Genomic DNA, 17,812 nt, shown 5'->3' with positions numbered 1-17,812 from the left:
TGGGCCAGGAATAGATATTTTAACATAAAAGTTTCTAAATTTTGTGATCCCTTTTAATGTCCATGCAAACATGAGAGTAAATTGTGTAAGTCACACATTTAGAAAATATTAAAGCCAGGATTCAAATCTAACTTTTTTTTTAAATTCCAAAACATTGTCTTTAACATCCTTAAATTACCAGAAGTATTACTCTGATAATATGACATTTATTTGTTTAGTCAGGATACATCAGATTAAGGGGCATCCTTAGAATTTGTTTTCAACAAAAATGTTCTTTATGAAACTTAATAACCTAGAATGTCAGTGTGTGTGTGTGTGTGTGTGTGTGTGTGTGTATCTCACTAGAGAAAATAACTGTAATTCAACTACTTTTATGTGCTCAATGTATACTTCTATACTACTGTCTCATTTAATTCTGTAAAATATGCTCCTCAGGTAGGTGTTGTCAGGATGTTTTTCTGATTTTATAAATAAGCATACTAAAGTGAAGAGATGATTAACAGCTTCTGAGGTCATATAGTAAATGATAGAGGAGGATTTTAAACAACTTTTACAATTAAAAAATGTTCTATACCTTAGGAATTAAGAGAAAGTTAAGGCAGATCTAGATTTAACTAGAAGTTCATCATTTAGCAGTAGAGAGCATAGACATATTTTTAAACCTCTAAACCCAGGTTCCTCACTTGTAAAATGAAAAGAATGATAGTTTGCATATTGGACATTGTCAGGATTACAGACACTTTTATGAATCCACAATTCATAGTACAGTGTTTTATTCAGTTGTTTTTAAAAATTAAAAATAGAATACTAAGGTAGACTATGGGCAGTTTGTGAAAACCTGATATGTTTCCCTGGCTGATGTAGTATTTGCGTTTCATTCTTTTTTTGTTTTTGTTTCTTGCCCCATTAAAGGATTTCAGTTTTTCTGACTTTTAAATAAGAGGATGATTGCTCACAGAAAGAAGAAGGCAAAGAAAAAGTCCGTTTCAACATCAGGCCAACTTTCTGCTGATAAGTCCATAAGTTCCAACTTAGCATCAAGGAAGGACTACATCAAGGAGGTGTTGAATGATATCAGCGAGGTCACCCACATGTTACAATATTTCAAGGAAGCTATTCTTTCTGGTTTGTTCACTGTTTTCTCTTAGCATACTTACTGGATAGGTTGTAAAATTTTAAATGCTAGCCTCTCTATAGATAAGTGTGTACACAATGGTAAAATTGTTCTGTTTCAGTTATTTTATGGTTAGTTTTTTACCTATGTGTTTGATGTTTACAATGTAAACCAATTTATAGTTAAATAATTGTGCAGTTGGGGCATGATATTGGCCAAACTATATTGTTATATTGTGTGTATGTATGAATATGTAAAAACAAAGCCCACCATAATGTACAACTGTAATGCACCAATAAGAATAATGGGGGAAAATGAATAAAAGCAAAATAAAAATTAAAAAATAAATAATAGTGCACTATAAAATAAAAAATTGGTAAGGCTGGGGAAATAAGAGTACCAAAAAAGAAAAAGAAGTCTTTGGTTCCTCTCAGTTTGGTTCAGGATAATTTGAGACCATTGGAATCTAAACCTTCTTGTTAAAGGCAAAACAGCACATTGATTGGTCTTTAATAAGCAAACTATGTTTACAATGTAGATTGTCGATGCTTTGACCTTAATTCAGCTTTCCATATCGTTGTCGAATTTAAACTGACTGTACTTGAATGAATTTTTTTCCCCAGTATTCAAACTTAATTCTGTTTTGCTGATTTGTAACCTCTTCTTAAATTAAGGACTAATCACAGAATTTGTCTAGTTAGAAATAGATAATAGGATTTGGTTATCCTGAAGTAAAGAGTTATGTGTTCCCTGACTTAATTGTAGTACCTAAGTCTTTTAGTGTTTCTTTAATGTCCCAATTTGACATCAGTGATAATACATAGTTAAGAGAGAGCTCCTGAACTTTTGTAATAAGTAGCAGTTCATTTTCATGTTCATAATGTATGTTATATGAAGTGAAGATTACTCTTCACTTTCATTGTATTTATATGAGACTTCATGGGCCTTCATAGAAATTTGTGAGATTTCAACAAATCATATACATATATATATGTGTGTGTGTGTGTGTGTGTGTATATATATATATATATATATATATATATATATATATATATATTCTTAATGTATATATGTCTTTCTTTCTCTCTATCTCTATCTCTTTGGTTATTTTATGGTATGCATTTTGAAAACCAGAATCTAAAACCACATTTCATGCTTATACTAAATTTCAGAGTTTATTTCTAACCTAAATATAATGTTTAAGTTGAAATTTCTGAAATAAGTGAACTAGAATTGAAGCCTCCAAAAAAGAAAAAATGATTATTATTTTTCTGGCCTTGAGGCTTGAACCCAGGGTATCATGCATGCAAGGTGAGTACTCTACTACTGAACAACCTCCCCAGTCCCAAAGCCTCAAAATTTTAGTGTTTGAATTTTCCTTACATCAGAAATCATATGTTACTCTTTTGAGAGTACATTAAAAATATGTATATAATTTATATAACATATATATATATACACTTATGTGTGATGTGTGTGTGTATAAATATATGAATATATATGTATATATATAAATATATGTATATATATGTATATACACACACATACAAACATACATACATACACACACATATGTGTAAAATATGTTTTTTTGGGAGGGGTTCCAGAGATTGAATCTGGGGCACTTAACCACTGAGCCACATTCCCAGTCCCCCCACCGTTTTTTCTTTTGTTACTTATTTTGAGAGAGGATTTTACTAAGTTGCTTAGGGCCTTGCTAAGTTGCTAAGGCTGGCTTTGAACTTGAGATCCTGGTGCCTGGGGTCCTTGGGTATTATAGGCATGCCACCACATCTGGCTCCAGACTGTAAATATTAGAAAGAGGTTGCTCACACTTTTGTTAATTTCAACAGGTTGATTTTGAAGTCTAAAATGGATGATTAAATTGTGGTAAAGAGGGCTGGGGTTGTGGCTTAGTGGTAGAATCCTCTCCTTGCATGTGTGAAACACTTGGTTGGATCCTCAGCACCACATAAAAATAAATAAATTAAATAAAGGTATCATGTTCATCTACAACTAAAAAAAATTGTGGTAAAGATAACCTGTTATGGGGGCTGGAGTTGTGGCTCAGTGGTGGAATGCCTGGGTTTGATCCTCTGCACCATATAAAAATAAATAAATAAAATAGGGTATTTTATTGTATGTATGTAGTTGTGTCCAACTACAATTAAAAAAAAGTTAAAAAAATCACAAGCTTTATTATAAAAATAAGATAACTTGTTATGGAAAATATCCTAAATATATTAAGTATTATATTGGTAACAAATTCCTTAGTATGGTGATACATCTGCTATTTATTCAAAGGAATATAGTTTTGTAATAAAGATTTCTTCTTAACTGGCTTAATCATTTAAAATTTATTTTTAAGTTTGCCTATAGTAAATTTTGTTCTCTTTGATGTACATTTTATTACTGGGTTAATTTTTAAGGTGAAATTTAAAATAATGTATTCAATGACAAATAATTTACCTCAGTTTAGGGTAAAACATGATGCTGCTTAATATATTAATGGAAATACATTTTTAATAATATAAATAGGATTTTTAGTTAGAATTTCTGTTTGTTGTTTTTTTCCTTAGGAGTTTTATACCTTTTAACATCCTCATCTTACGTAGGTATCCCTTGTTTCACAGATTTTAAATGGTGGTAATTTAAAACAAGTTGAACCACTCCTTATTGGCAAAAAAATTTTGAGTTTTAATTTTTGAGTAGACAGTTCAGAGAATAGGAAAGAACTGAGGATAAGAAGCTGATCCTCAGCGAGTAAAGAGAAAAATGGTAACAAGATACAGAAGGAGACCACCCTTCAGATAAAAGGATATACAGGGGAAAATATTTATTCACTGAAATTTAAGTTTAAAAATTTGTATGGACATTTTCCTTTTAATAATAAGCATTCCAGTACTTAAATAACAGATGTGTCATCAGTAATTAAAAAGCTTGCAAATTAATTTTTAAAAACCATGGAAAACAATTTTTTTTGATAACCAATTCTCATACTAATGAGATTGATTTTAATGCTTGGTTTATCAATCAGGTTTTAAAAGATACATGCATACCACGTCAGAATGAGTTTTGAATTTTGTAAGAATTTGTTTTCTCTGTCTTTGGAAAATTGTTGTCCAAATCTGAAAATTACACTATTTAATTAATTTGGCTAGAACCTTTTTGTTTTTGTTTTCCTTAAGTGAGGAAGTATATACAAACATAAATGAACCCCATTATAAAAGATCAGGAGATTGCTATATAATAATATGCTTGTGTTTAAGTTTGAGCATGATTTTCAGCTTCTTAGAGTATCAGATTATTTCTTATTTACTTAATAGAGTTATTATAAGATATAATCTTCAGGCAAACAGTTAAAATGTTTAAAATGCTGTAACTCTTTGAGGTAGTATTAATTACATACATTTCTATAGCCGTGGACCATGTGTATTGGGAACTATTCCTGGACTTCTGTAGTTATCACTACAGCAATAAACAGTCGTCAGACAGCAAAGAGCTGTTTCACTGTTCTCTTGGTTTGAAGGAACCTTGTCAGTATTTTGCCAGAGACGCTGTCAGTACTTTGTCTTTTGCCTTCAAAATTCTGGCATTGTTTATTACCTTTTAATTCACATCTGTTAGCTATTAAAAAAACTGAAAAGTTAACCTTTAAGAATAAAAAATGTGGATAGACAAATCACCTTTTGGTCTAATCAGAATACCCTTTTTAAATGTATACTTTAGTTGTAATGAGGCAGTAATACTCAAATTCACTTGACTTTGCCTCAGGTGTTTAATCCTACTGTTGAGGATAGACTTAGATAAGTAGCTTTGTGATTGGTTTATGGTCATATTTTCATTTACCCAAATGAGTTGTAAAAATCATCATTCCAGACCCCAAATTCTAAAATGCAAAGCTTTTTTTGAGTATCATGGCAATAGAAAAAAAAATGTTTCCAATTTTAGAGCATTTGGATTTTCAGATTAGGAATGCTGAACTAGTGAAGTCTATGCAAGTATTCTAAAACCTGAAAAATTCCAAAATCTAAAATATTTCTGGTTCCAAACATTTTGGGGATATTCAAGCTCTACATTTGTACATGGTGTTTTCCATTTTACAGAATACTTGCATATGCAAAGAAATTTATTCATTTAGTACCCATAAAGGCAAGTACTTTTAGCCACATTTTACCAATAAGGTGTATGTATAACTAAGATTGTATGATCTTTGTCAGCTTTTTATTGCTGATAAATAATGACCTTATTTGGAGCCCCAGAAGTCATTAATACAGAATGGTATATTCTTTCTAGCCTATTGCACTTGCCTTACATGGCAGGCACTCTATAAAAGCACTGCTCAGTTTTCATTTTTCACTAGCCAATTCTGTACTCTCTGGGGATTGTCTAAATTTGCACTGTCCGTCCAATATGGTAGCCATTAGATATACATGACTGTTTAAAGTAAAAACTTCACTCCTCAGTTGCAGTAGCCACCTTTTACATGCTCAGTAGTACATGTTTCTAGTGGTTACCATATTAGAGAGTAAAGATACAGAAAATTTCCATTATTTCCGAAATTTCTGTTGGATAGTGTTGATGGAGACATTTGGTCTTCATAATTATTGAGACTACTGAGATGAGTTCTTGCACTGTAAATATTCGTTTTATTTCTATAGCATTTTTTTAAAACCTAGAAAAGTTGTTTGATAACAATAAGCAAATGTTTTAAGTTTTTTTCCCAATAGAAATGGAAGTCCATTTAAAATCCCCCTTTTTTGAGCTGTTCCTGGAGTGTGTCAGTTTTATTCCCTTCTTGATTTGAACCATCAGGTAATTTTCTAGCTAGGTTATGTAGTGATTTAGTGGCAGTAAAGGATGGCAGGAAAAATCTCTCCCAGAGAATCGTATCATCCAGGTTCTAGACCTAGTTCTGTGACTGCTTTGGAATATGTCTTAAGTCATATAATCATTTCTTAAGAATGAGTTACTTGGATAAGGTTCTGCCAGTCTTATGATTTTGTGAATCAGAATTTGACTCAAGTTGGAGATTATACATCATTTTGAATACTTTTCAGTTTGAAGCTGAAAAACAGCCAAATACTTATTTTCAAATTATAAAATACATATCATAGGGTATCCCTCTTTCCCCAGGCTCTAGAATGTTTTCATGACTTTTGTGATGATAGATTTTCACAATAGCTATCTATGAGAGATCTGAAGACTTATATAATCTCTCCATTCTTATTTCAATAGGATAAGTAGTTTGGTGATTCTCTTTCTACTGCTTAGGTGCAAGGTGAGATTGCCCTGAAGTCTTAAACATGTAGCAGATATAGAATTTGAAGTTTTATATCTCATCCAGTGTCATTAAGGTACATTATGAATAATTACAGGGATAAAATTACATCTTACATTAAATCACTGGAGGTATTCACTTATGCTTATATACTTTGTTTTTAATTGTAATACTGTAGATTAATGTATGTGCAGTGTAAATACTAGTTCAGGGTTATGGTTGTTCCCTGAGGAAAAATGTCTTCTGAATTTCAAATAATAGATTTATAAATGTTCTTCTAGCTTATTCAGTAGTTTAAAAGTATACCTTTGTGACATATCTTCCCATTTCCAGGTAAAGTATAAATTAAGGAAGTTCAAAATCTGTGTATTTTAAAGATGTAAGTCTTTTAAATTAGGCTTGAAGGAATAGTACAGAATAGCTCATTTCTTTTTCTTTTTTTTTTCTCTTTTTTTTACTACTCGGTGCTTGGAAGTGTTAAGTGCCATTATAAAATATTATAAGGAGAAACTCCAGTCTAATATTTCTTATAGGTTTTTTGTTTTGATTATGTAATGCTATTGTAAAATGGATTTTAGTGAAAGTTTACTGTTTTAATTATGGTGCCTTATTTTTCTGTTGTCTGTTTTTTGGTTTGTCTTGTAAATAGGCAAGAAAGATAAAAATTCATCATCAGTCAGATAAACTAGTTAAGTTCATGGATTTTTAAAAGTGCTTTATAATTTTAAAAAGCTTATTTTGTAAAACCATAACTGATCTTATAAGTGATAGCTTCTGATAAATTCTAGATTCTAGATTTTATAGAACTGTAGTGGAAAGAAATATATTAACTTTCTAAGGCAAATTTTATTAAATAGTAGGAGTGAAATGAAAAGCTTAATGCCATTAAATGTTCTGTTGTGAAAGATTCTGCATAAATTTGCACTTTCAATTACTTGTCTTGAGATTAACTAAATCCGTCCCCATTACCCCCAGGTGAATATACAGTAAGTTAGGTAAATTTTTTTTCCCAGGAAAATTTCAGTGTTAATTTTACCTCACTGATAATCTTAATTTAGTCTCATAGTGTGCCACGAATTTTGTGGGAATTTCGAAAACTTAAGTTGCTAGCCCCATGTGTTGTGCTGTCTTCTAGAAGTCATCCTCTTTAGACGTGATTTCTTTTTTTTTTTTTTTATTGGTTATTCAAAACATTACAAAGCTTGCAGAATCACATCGGTTACACAACAGGTATCTCTTAGAAGAAATGAATGTGAATGTTAATAGGTTATGACTTAGAGACAAAAAGAAGTAAAATGAATCTTTGAGGAATGAAGTATGAAATACGGGTAGCTCATTTAGTATACCTCTACCAGTTCTTGGGGATTGTAGTCCTCTTCTGTGCGTGCCTGGAATGGTTTTCATAATTTAATAATATATATAGTAACAACTGGCATAGTTGTGGAAGTTAAATCAAATATTGTGGGATATGTCATTAAGCTTTAACTTCTTTAACCATGTGGCAATGTATTATAATAGGAATATAATCTTTAGAGTCAGAAAACCTGAGGTTGGAATCCTCATTTTCCTACTTGCTAGTTAGCTCTAACCTTTGTGCCTGGGTTTCTACAATTGTTAAAAGGAGATAACAGTTATGTACATCACTGGATTTTTGTGGTAATAAATGAGTTTAGAGCAAGTGTTTTAAAGTGTGACCAGTTGTTGTTTTTACAGTCCCTAGGTAACTGGATAAAGCTGCTATTCCTCAGGTTTCATTTCCTATAAATTCAAAAATTATTATAGCAAAAAAATAGTAGTTTCCTAGTGATGAGTTCTGATGCTTTTTTTCTCCTTGTTCTTTTCATTCCTCTCCCCAGTTAGATTAAGCTGAATTAACAAGACTGATTTTAAAATTATTGTCAGTATTTTTTAAATAAAGGAAAATGTATTTTAAATTTTATTTACTTAAATATTTCCACAAAATGTTTGCAATATAAACAGTGTGGTATTGTGTTAATACATGAGAACCAGACAACAGAGTTGGCCGATCTGTTTTCACTTGATAAGTTGAATGAAGCAGAAAATAAATGGCTCAAATAGGCAAAACAATAATTAAAAGTCAGGTTATCATCTTACAGGGGCAGTAGATAAACATTGGGATACTTTTTTTATCGTTCTAGATAATTGGTGTTAAGATTTTGGTTGAATTTTATTATATTCATATCTTTAATACCTTTGTAGTATTAATTAAGCTTTATTACATTTACAGTGTGGCCACTATGACTTTAAAAATTACCCTGTGTTAATTGTAGAACAAAATTAAATACTATAAATTGACAGGTATAGAAGTATTTTTATAAAATATATGCTTAATGACTATTTTATTTCCAAGTAATTTATTTAGATTTCACATATAAAATGAAATTGGAACTTTAATATATATTTTTCATTAACTAAAACATTGAGATTTGCTTATAAATATGTGTGTTACTGAATATACCTGAGGCATTTCTGTTTTCGAAGATACTTAGTTTGGATGGCTTACAGATTTACTAATAATAATCATTATTTGTATATTAAGACTATAAGCAATTCATTTCTATTAATTTATTTGATGTTCACAACATAAGGTAAAACAAATATTCTTACCAATTGTCTCTTACTGATGATAACTAAGATCAGAGAAGCCAAGAGTTTTGTATATTGTCATTTCAAGGCACTAGTAGATCAAGGATTCTTAGTTATTTTTAAGTCAGTTATTTATTAGTCAGTTAGTCAGTTATTTTTAGTGCAGTTATTTTTAAGTCTTTTGTCTTCTAACACACCAAGCAGTCATTTTATTCAGTATTGGGAAAGAACAGTTACTGCCTCGTGCTTTACTCAGTTGTGTGACTGTTTTATTTTATTTTACGGGGGCAGGGTAAGGAATATTTAGTGCTGGTGAACAAGCTTTTTAAACTCCTTGAAACTTTTTTTAAGTTATAGTTTTAATTTAGACGCATTTTGCTTCATTGAAGAGAACTTTTTTTTTAAAAAGGGAGAGAGAGAGAGAGAGAGAGAGAGAGAGAGAGAGAGGGAGGGAGGGAGGGAGGGAGAGAATTTTAATATTTATTTTTTTAGTTTTCGGGGGACACAACATCTTTCTTTGTATGTGATTCTGAGGATCGAACCTGGGCCGCATGCATGCCAGGCGAGCGCGCTACCGCTTGAGCCACAACCCTAGCCCCAAAGAGAATTTAATTCTATGGGGGAAAAGAATATTTGGTAAAAACAGAACCTTTGTATTTAAAAAAAAAATTTATTATTTTACTTTTTATGGCACAGATAGTTGAAGGCTTGCTAATTTATGAAGTCCCAGTTAAAGTATTACCAGGATATGCTGATATTCTAGTTATTGACCCTTCTGCCCAAATTTATAAGAAAGTTTATGAATCTGTGATTAACATTTTATTTAGTTGATCTGTTCATTGTGGTTGATTTATATAGGCTTCAGAAATATGTTTAATCATAGGAATTGGAATTATTTATTTTATGATGCAATTTATTAGTCTTTCTAAAACATGTTTCTAAAAAAACTAAGTAACTGTTTTTTAGTAAATTGTTTTGGAACAAATTTAATATCTTTTTATGAAAACTTCTTGTAGGAAAAGGGGGAGTAAGTATCTTTTGCTGACAGTTATTAGAGTGTTTTGCAATTATTTTTAAGAGAACTTATAGCAGGGATTCTCATAACACTTGTTTAAAAAATTACTGAGAGTCCCAAAGAGTTTTCATTTGTGTATTTTGTATCTATTACATATTAGCTACTATACTGGACATTAAAACTGAGAAAATTTAAAAATATTTAATAATTTCAAAATATATAAAATATATTAATGTCTATATATTTGATTTCCTTGACTCTGAGAAGGCTAGAATTTATTACCCTGGTTTATTTAGACATTTAGGTCATTAGTATTTTGTAGTTCTTACTTAATATTATACTAATTTTGAGTATTGGTGGTAGTTATTGACAATCATTTAAAATCAATCTCTTTTGGCATGAGACTTCAAAATAAAACAATATATTCTTGAGTATTCCTCAAGTATATTAATGTCTGTTGATTTTATTGTCAATATTAGAAATGACTATTTTCTTTTTGAAGACTATTAATCAGCATTGGGTCATTAAACAAAATAGATAATTTATAAAGAAAAGTTTATTTTGATTCATAGTCTATTATCAATTAACAGCCCCATGGTTTGGGGCCTGTGGAGAGGCAGCATATGATAGTGGGGAGTGCATGGTAGAACAAGTCGAGCTACAGAACAAAAGAGGAGAGGAGAGGAGAAAGGGAATGGACTGGGATCCCACGTCTCCTTTAAGGACATATCTCCAGTGATGCAGGCCTTCCTTCTAAAGATTCCACCACCTTCCAGTAGTGCCATGCTGAGAACCAGTATGGGCCTTTGGGGAGTATTTAGCACTACCATAGATTAGGTTTCAAAAAGAATCCAGTACAATTCTCTGTGATGATCATCACTCAACCTTGGTTTTGGTAAACAGCCAGAAATATTATCATAGACTAGCTTCCTAATATAAAGAAGAGACTTGTCGGTGCAAAACTGGGATAACATTGAAAGTCTGGAGTGTTTTACAGATTTTTTTTTACTATCAAGTTGTATTATTTTCCCAAAAGTTTCTTTTATTTCAGTGCTGGATTCTGTTTCAAAGCCAAACTTTGTAACCTATATCTTCTGTTGCTTAAGATAATAGGAACTGCAAATGTTGATAGAGGGCTTACTATGTTCCAGCCACTGTTCTAAGTGCTTTATGTGTTTTAACTCATTTACTCTAACAACTCTACGAAGTAACCCTCTTTGTCTTCTCTCTCTCTCTCTTTTTAAGTTGTGTATGGACTCAATTCCTTTATTTGTTTTTATGTGGTGCTAGGATCGAACCCAGTGCCTCACACTTGCAAAGCTAGTGTTCTACTGCTGAGCCACAACTCCATTCCCTCACTGTCTTTTCTTTATAGGTGAGGAAAGTAGGCACAGAGAGATTAAGTAACTTGCTCAAGTCTCTCAGCCATGTAGGCAGAATTTGAAGTCAGGGAGTCTGGTTCAAAAGGCTGTACTTTCTAACCACTGTGCTATATTGGCTTAACTAAGTAAACTTAACACCCACAATTATCAAAGAGTTGTTTTTTAAATTAATATAATTCATTAATCTGCATATTCAAATTTACCCTAAGGATTAAAAATTATAAATGATTTTTAAAAATTAGGTTTATGGGGAAAATTCCAGCTGTACATAAAATTCCTAAAATCTTTGACCAGCTTGTATTTCACTTTTAAAGCAGACTTCGTTTTTTAGAACAGTTTTAGATACAGAAAAATTGAGAAAGTGTATGGAGTTCCCATATAAACCTATGCCCAGTTTGCCTTATTTTTATAAGAATTAACGAACCAATGTTTGACAGTAAACAAGACTAATGCTACCTTATTATTGAGCAAAGTTTATGGTTTATTAAAATTTTATAGATTTCCCCAAATGTCCTTTATTTTGTCTTTTAGGATCCTATTACAGTACACTTAATTGTCATGTCTCCTTAGGTTCTCCTTGGCTCTTAAGTTTCTTGGACTTTCTTCATTTTTGGTGAGGAAAGTTTCAAGGAGTACTGGCTAGATATTATGTCACATGCCCTTTGGTTAGAATTTTCTGATATTCTCATGATTAGACTGAGATTGTAAAACAGTAGGGGAGAGATTACAGATGTAAAGTGTTTTTTTCATCACATCATCTGAAGGGCGTTTGCTACTAACATGATTTGTCATTGTTGTTAACCTTGATCAATTGTCTTATGTGGTGTTCATCAACTCTTGCACAGTGAAATTACTGTTTTTATCCTCCCATGAATAGGGTACTCTTTGGAAGAAATCACTATGCATACCTCTCTGAGGGCAAAGTTATCTACATAAAGCATTTAGTATTCTTTTACACAAGAGGTTTGTTTCTTCTCAATTTATTAATTTATTCAGTCATTTATGTGAATATAAATGTATGGATGTTTATTTTATACTATAGATATAAAGTCAATACTATTTATTGCTCCAATTATTCCAGCTTTGGACAGAGGGAACCTTTTCAGTTGACTTTTATACACCTTTGAACATACCCTTCTAACTTAAATTTTTTTTTTTTTACTGGTGCATTATAACTATACATAATGGTGGGGATTCAGTATGCCATATTTGTACATGCACGTAACATCATTGACCACTCTTATTCTCTTGCACCCCTCTTTTCCTTTCCCTCCTCCTCCTGATCTGCTGACTCTACTAATCTTTTTATTATTATTATTTCAATTAGTACATTATAAGCAGGATCCATTGTGGTATATTCATACATGGATATAGCATAATTTGATAGATTTTGTTCCCCTAATACTTCTCCATGCCCTCCCCTCCTTGTTCCCTCTTTTATTCCTTTCTTTCTGGAACTACATGATACTTTTGACTTCAGCTTGTATATTTTCTGCCCCTGCCCTACAATTGGTCATTTCTCCAAGGAGTTCTGATGCCTTGTATTGGAGAATGGTTCAGGAACCAAGACCTGTGTGCTAGGTATACTTGTTGCTACTGGGGTGTCATTTTTTTAGACCCTCTTAGCTGACAGCAAAGAAATACATACGTCTATGCTGATCCATGTGTTTATACACACATATCCTTAAATATTTCTATATGTAACCATTTATATCAAATCGAATATCAGTTCTTACTGAAGTTTCCAACTTTGATCCATCACTACTTGGATTATTATAATCTCCTATTTATTTTATTTCTAATTCCACCCTAATAGTGAGATGTCTGGCTTCCACCATGTTATCCATTTATTCACTTGTTCAGTTCCAGTGTACACCTATAATGGTGTCAGTTGTAAACCAATTGGAGTACAGAACTCAAAAGTATTTCCTTTGCCTTTAGTCTTACTCATTTAGTCTACTTTCCAGAGTTAATTAAACCAGCACTTAATCTCCTGGTTTGTTTCTTCTTTAATTTTCCCCTGTCAATAAAATTTGATAGATGAATGAATCAGATTTTTTCCTGGAAGGCACTGTTTTCTCTCTTGCTTCTAGCACTACGTGGACCACTCTTTGTTGCTTCTCTCTGAATTCTCTTTTCCCTGATATGCCCAGCTCTTTATCTTGTCTGCCCAGCACCCCTGCCCCTTGCACATTTATTCCACATTATAAACACATTTATTTTACTCTTGATAGTGCTGTTAATAAATTGAATATATTATGGATTATGTTGGAATATTTTTTATTTTTTATGCTATAGATAGCATTTTATTTTGGTGTCTTAACATTTCTGAAAAATGAATAATTTGTTTAATGATTATCTTTCAACATTTCTGCAAAACACGAATATACATTTAATTATAACACCACATTTAAAAAAATATTTTTGGTTTTTAAGCTGAACTGTTTCAGTAGGGAGGCAATATAACATTAAGAGCATGGATTCTGGAATTATGTGTGCTGATTTTAAATTATGGCTCTACAGTTTAATAAATCTGCACAATGGAGAATTTGGGGTTTTATAGCTAATAGGATCATGAACATTAAATGGGACAATATATCTTTTAAGCATGTTTAAGAGTGTCTCTCATATACTGAGCACTTAAATAAATATTAACCATTATTAAATGCTAATTCGATGTAAGGTCAAGGAAAGGAGAATCATAGCATACTACTATGTTTAAGATGGTTATCTTTTCCAACTTCTGAAGATTACTTCAGAACCTTAAAGGTAGGTTGATAATACATACTGGTTTGCCTGGGATGATAATCCAGAATATGTCTGATATGTTTGCATGATTATGAAGAGCATCCTCCTTTTTACTCACTAAAGTATTTTGGTTTGGACAAATTATATGATCACTTAATTTTGGGGGGGCTATGAAACTCTTATCTGCACTCCTCTGGCTGGGGTGGTATAAATGAGCACAGGACACTAGGATTAGACTAGTGGGTCCTGGGAAATGTGCACATCTAAGAGGGTAGCACTGCTTTGCTCCAGCTGCTGAGGAAGATAGTAGGCCTGGTATAATACATTCTTGCATTTTTTAGAGTAGGCAGATATCTGGAAAATTTAAAATGCTTCACCCAATTTTTCATCATTAGCAACTGATTAAATTTTTCTGAAAAGCACAAAAATTCATTAAAAATCTATGCATTTGATCATACATAATTTATATTGCAGTTTTAAAATATGCAGGACAAATGATGGTCTTTCCATATAGCTTGAGAGTTACTGCTTCCAATAACTGATAATTCCTTAATAGAAAGAATGGATTCTAGTAGCATTTGTGTATGTTTTTGTTTAACTTGTGGACAAAGACTTATAGATAAGTGCAAAAAATAAATCCTCTTTTGCAACCCAGAACTCATTGTTCAGTATGAGTTTTGATAAATACAAGCAGGTATATTGTACCTAAGATAGCTTAAAATGATGGGATATTGATAAATGAAAATGTTGGTCCTAAGACTAAAAAGTTAATAAAAAGCACAGGTCATGAGAAAAAAAAAAGAATTCTAATGTGGAAACTGAACATATATTTTAAAACATACTAGTTATGCAATTATATCAAACTTTTTAGAGCTTTTAACATTTATACCACATATATTAACTATATGATAGTAAAAACTGTAAGACAGAAAATACTTTATATGGTTATTTCAAGGAAAATCTGGAGAGCCTATGTAGACAGAGAAAAACTGAAAAAAGAAGCACTAAATTGACCATAATTGTCTTTGAAATCATTAATGAATTAAAATTACCAAGAATTTTCTGAAGGCAACATAACTGCAGTAGTAGAAATAGAAGCGAACATGTAGTAGGCAACGGTTGTGGAATGCTTTCTAATGACATTCACTTGAAATGTATTTTATGTGATCTTTTGTAGCTTAGACTTCCAGAACTTTTTTTTGGATACAATTTTTTTTTTCCTTTTTAAAGATTGCTTTAAAGAAGTCATTGATACACGTCTGGATGAACTTCTCGATGTTTTAACGTCTGTAATGAATAAGCATCAGAACCTCAATTCTGTTGATATACAACATGCTGCAGAAATGCTTGCTGCAAAAGTGAAAGGTAAGGATGATATATTAAAAATGGGTTGCTTGGTACAAAAAGGATCCAGTGAGACACTTTAGTTCATAGTGACTGTATAACTATCTCCTCTGATGGCATTTGTATGAGGTGTATCAATAAAGAGTTATATATACTTGGATATTTAAATACTTCCACTAACTCATACCTACAGCTTTCTTCCTATAAAAAATGAAAATTTGGGCTGGGGATGTGGCTCAAGCGGTAGCGCACTCGCCTGGCATGCGTGCGGCCCGGGTTCTATCCTCAGCACCACATACAAACAAAGATGTTGTGTCCGCCGAGAACTAAAAAATAAATATTAAAAAATTCTCTCTCTCTCTCTTTCTCCCTCCCCACTCTCTCTCTCTCCCACTCTCTCTTGAAAAAAAAAATGAAAATTTAACTTGTCAGTGAACACTGTAAAACTTCTAACTTAAACCAAACAACTGATGTTTAAAATTTGAACTTTATGAATGAGTTCATGATATATTGAGGTAGTTTGTTAGTGTACAGGTGTCTTTGTTATGTGAGGAAGAGTGGTGTTAGAAAACGTTCAATTGTAGCGATTCCAGTTTGTAAAAGGAACCAAGTGGAGAACAAGAACAAGACTTATTTTATGATTTGAAATGAAATTAAAATTGTAAAATAAGTTTAACCGATATATGTATATGAGTGTGAGCTCTCACATAGCATTGTGCTAAAACAGTCAAGAATTGGGACTCTCCACTGAAATGGCTTATCACTCAAAATCGTTAAAATGATTCTGGGCTGCAACATATAAGAATTGAGAGTGAAGAGGGAGTATTTAGGCCAATTAGGAGACTGTTAAAAGTAATGGGCGAGATAAGAATTGAAGGTCTGATCTAAGGCAGAAACTGGGATGTGGTAGTGGTAGGTTGTTAATTGTCATCTAGAGGGGAAAGATGTGAACTGACAAAACCAGTTGAACATATTAGGGATATGGAGAAGTCTGGAGATGGAAAGTGTGGATTTGGGAATTGATGTATAGGTGGTAGATAATCTTAAGTGGGAAAAATGGGTAGTTTCTCGTGTGGCTTTTAAAAATGTGCTTACTAACCAGATTTGTTTTTAAATAGATTGTTTACAAATGCTATTTAACTCTACTTAGGGAAATTTGTGTCTAGAGAGAGTAAGTTTCCATGCTTGGAAATAGCGGCCTAGTTCAATAATTGTCAGTGGCTACTGTGTGCAGTCAGGACGTCATGGGGAAGGAGTGCCTGTGGTTGGTGTCCACAATCCAGAAACAGATGAAGAGAATGGTCTCTCAGTTGCCTTGGAGATTCTTTTATCTTTGAGGTAAAGTAATCTTTTGAATATGATTTCCCACGGTGACTGTCTTTATACTTGGGATTGTTACTGTTTTACTTTTGCATTGGGTGAAACTTAAAAGAGGAAGATTACTTGTGAAATTTATTCTTTCAGCAAGAATTTGTGAGACTAGAAAACTTTAAAAACTGTTCTCTTTGGAGGTAGGTTTACATGTTTTTAAATAAAACCTTCTTCCCTGTCCCTGCTCCTAATGTTGAAGCCCCCTAAAAATATACTGATATTGTAAATGCAAAATATTCAGTGGTCTGAAAAATGGAGATCAGAGCTTATTTAATTCTTTGATTTAATGACAATTTATTTTCAAAACCTGAAAAGGCAAGATATAGGTGGAAGCCATTTTTAAATGTCTGTTCTGTGCCAAGCAACCTAAGTGCTTTGCATACTTCAATCTTTGCAAAAACCTGTAAATGTACATTTTTGTTATGCTTATTTCAGAGAGAACTGTTAAGAAAAACTCTTATATGGTAGGATAAAAAAGCTGTAGAAGTATGAAGATCATTCAGTCTTTACCCCCTGATTATATTTTAAATAAACAACAGTGACCTAAACAGTTGACTTGTTTAGAGTTCTTACCCATCAAATGCATTTTTCAAATTTGTCAAACTGCCCAAACAAAAACAAACAACCCACCCCACAATACAGAATACCTTCAGAATCTGTTGTGTATATAATGTTTGTGTTCCTCAGTTCTGAATGCATGAAGTGCATCTATTTCCTATGCATAAGACATGAGAAATTAAAATCTTTAATTCCTCTTACTTGTTATTGTAAATATGAATTTACCTTGTCATAACTTTAGAAGAAAAATTCTTAGTTTTCCCCCATTCATTATAGTAATGATTTGTATTTCCTTCATCTCCTTCTGTTTCCAAGCAGGAAGTTCAGTCTGACAAAATATTTGCAATGTGGTAAGAGAGATACAGGCTATTTTTGAAGCAGAAAAAGACATT

At 32.1% G+C, this 17,812-nt stretch overlaps 1 protein-coding gene and 1 non-coding gene across 2 annotated transcripts in view; both read left to right on the top strand.

The window, feature by feature from the left end:
* The first annotated feature begins 944 nt into the window (after positions 1-944).
* LOC143403956 (rho GTPase-activating protein 29-like) overlaps positions 945-17,812 on the top strand; it is a 55,564-nt gene continuing 38,696 nt past the window's right edge. Inside the window, 2 exon segments of the mRNA XM_076862298.1 lie at positions 945-1,125; positions 15,378-15,512. Of these exon segments, the coding sequence (XP_076718413.1) occupies positions 945-1,125; positions 15,378-15,512 (316 nt within the window).
* On the top strand, positions 14,721-14,848 carry LOC143405362 (small nucleolar RNA SNORA40). The gene has a single exon (XR_013092066.1). It is a non-coding gene; the product is annotated as a small nucleolar RNA SNORA40 (small nucleolar RNA).

The sequence above is a fragment of the Callospermophilus lateralis genome, chromosome 7 (assembly GCF_048772815.1).
Source record: "Callospermophilus lateralis isolate mCalLat2 chromosome 7, mCalLat2.hap1, whole genome shotgun sequence".
Taxonomy (NCBI): Eukaryota; Metazoa; Chordata; class Mammalia; order Rodentia; family Sciuridae; genus Callospermophilus; species Callospermophilus lateralis.
Note: the sequence above shows the minus strand (reverse complement) of the source record. Positions and strands in the feature narration are given on the sequence as shown.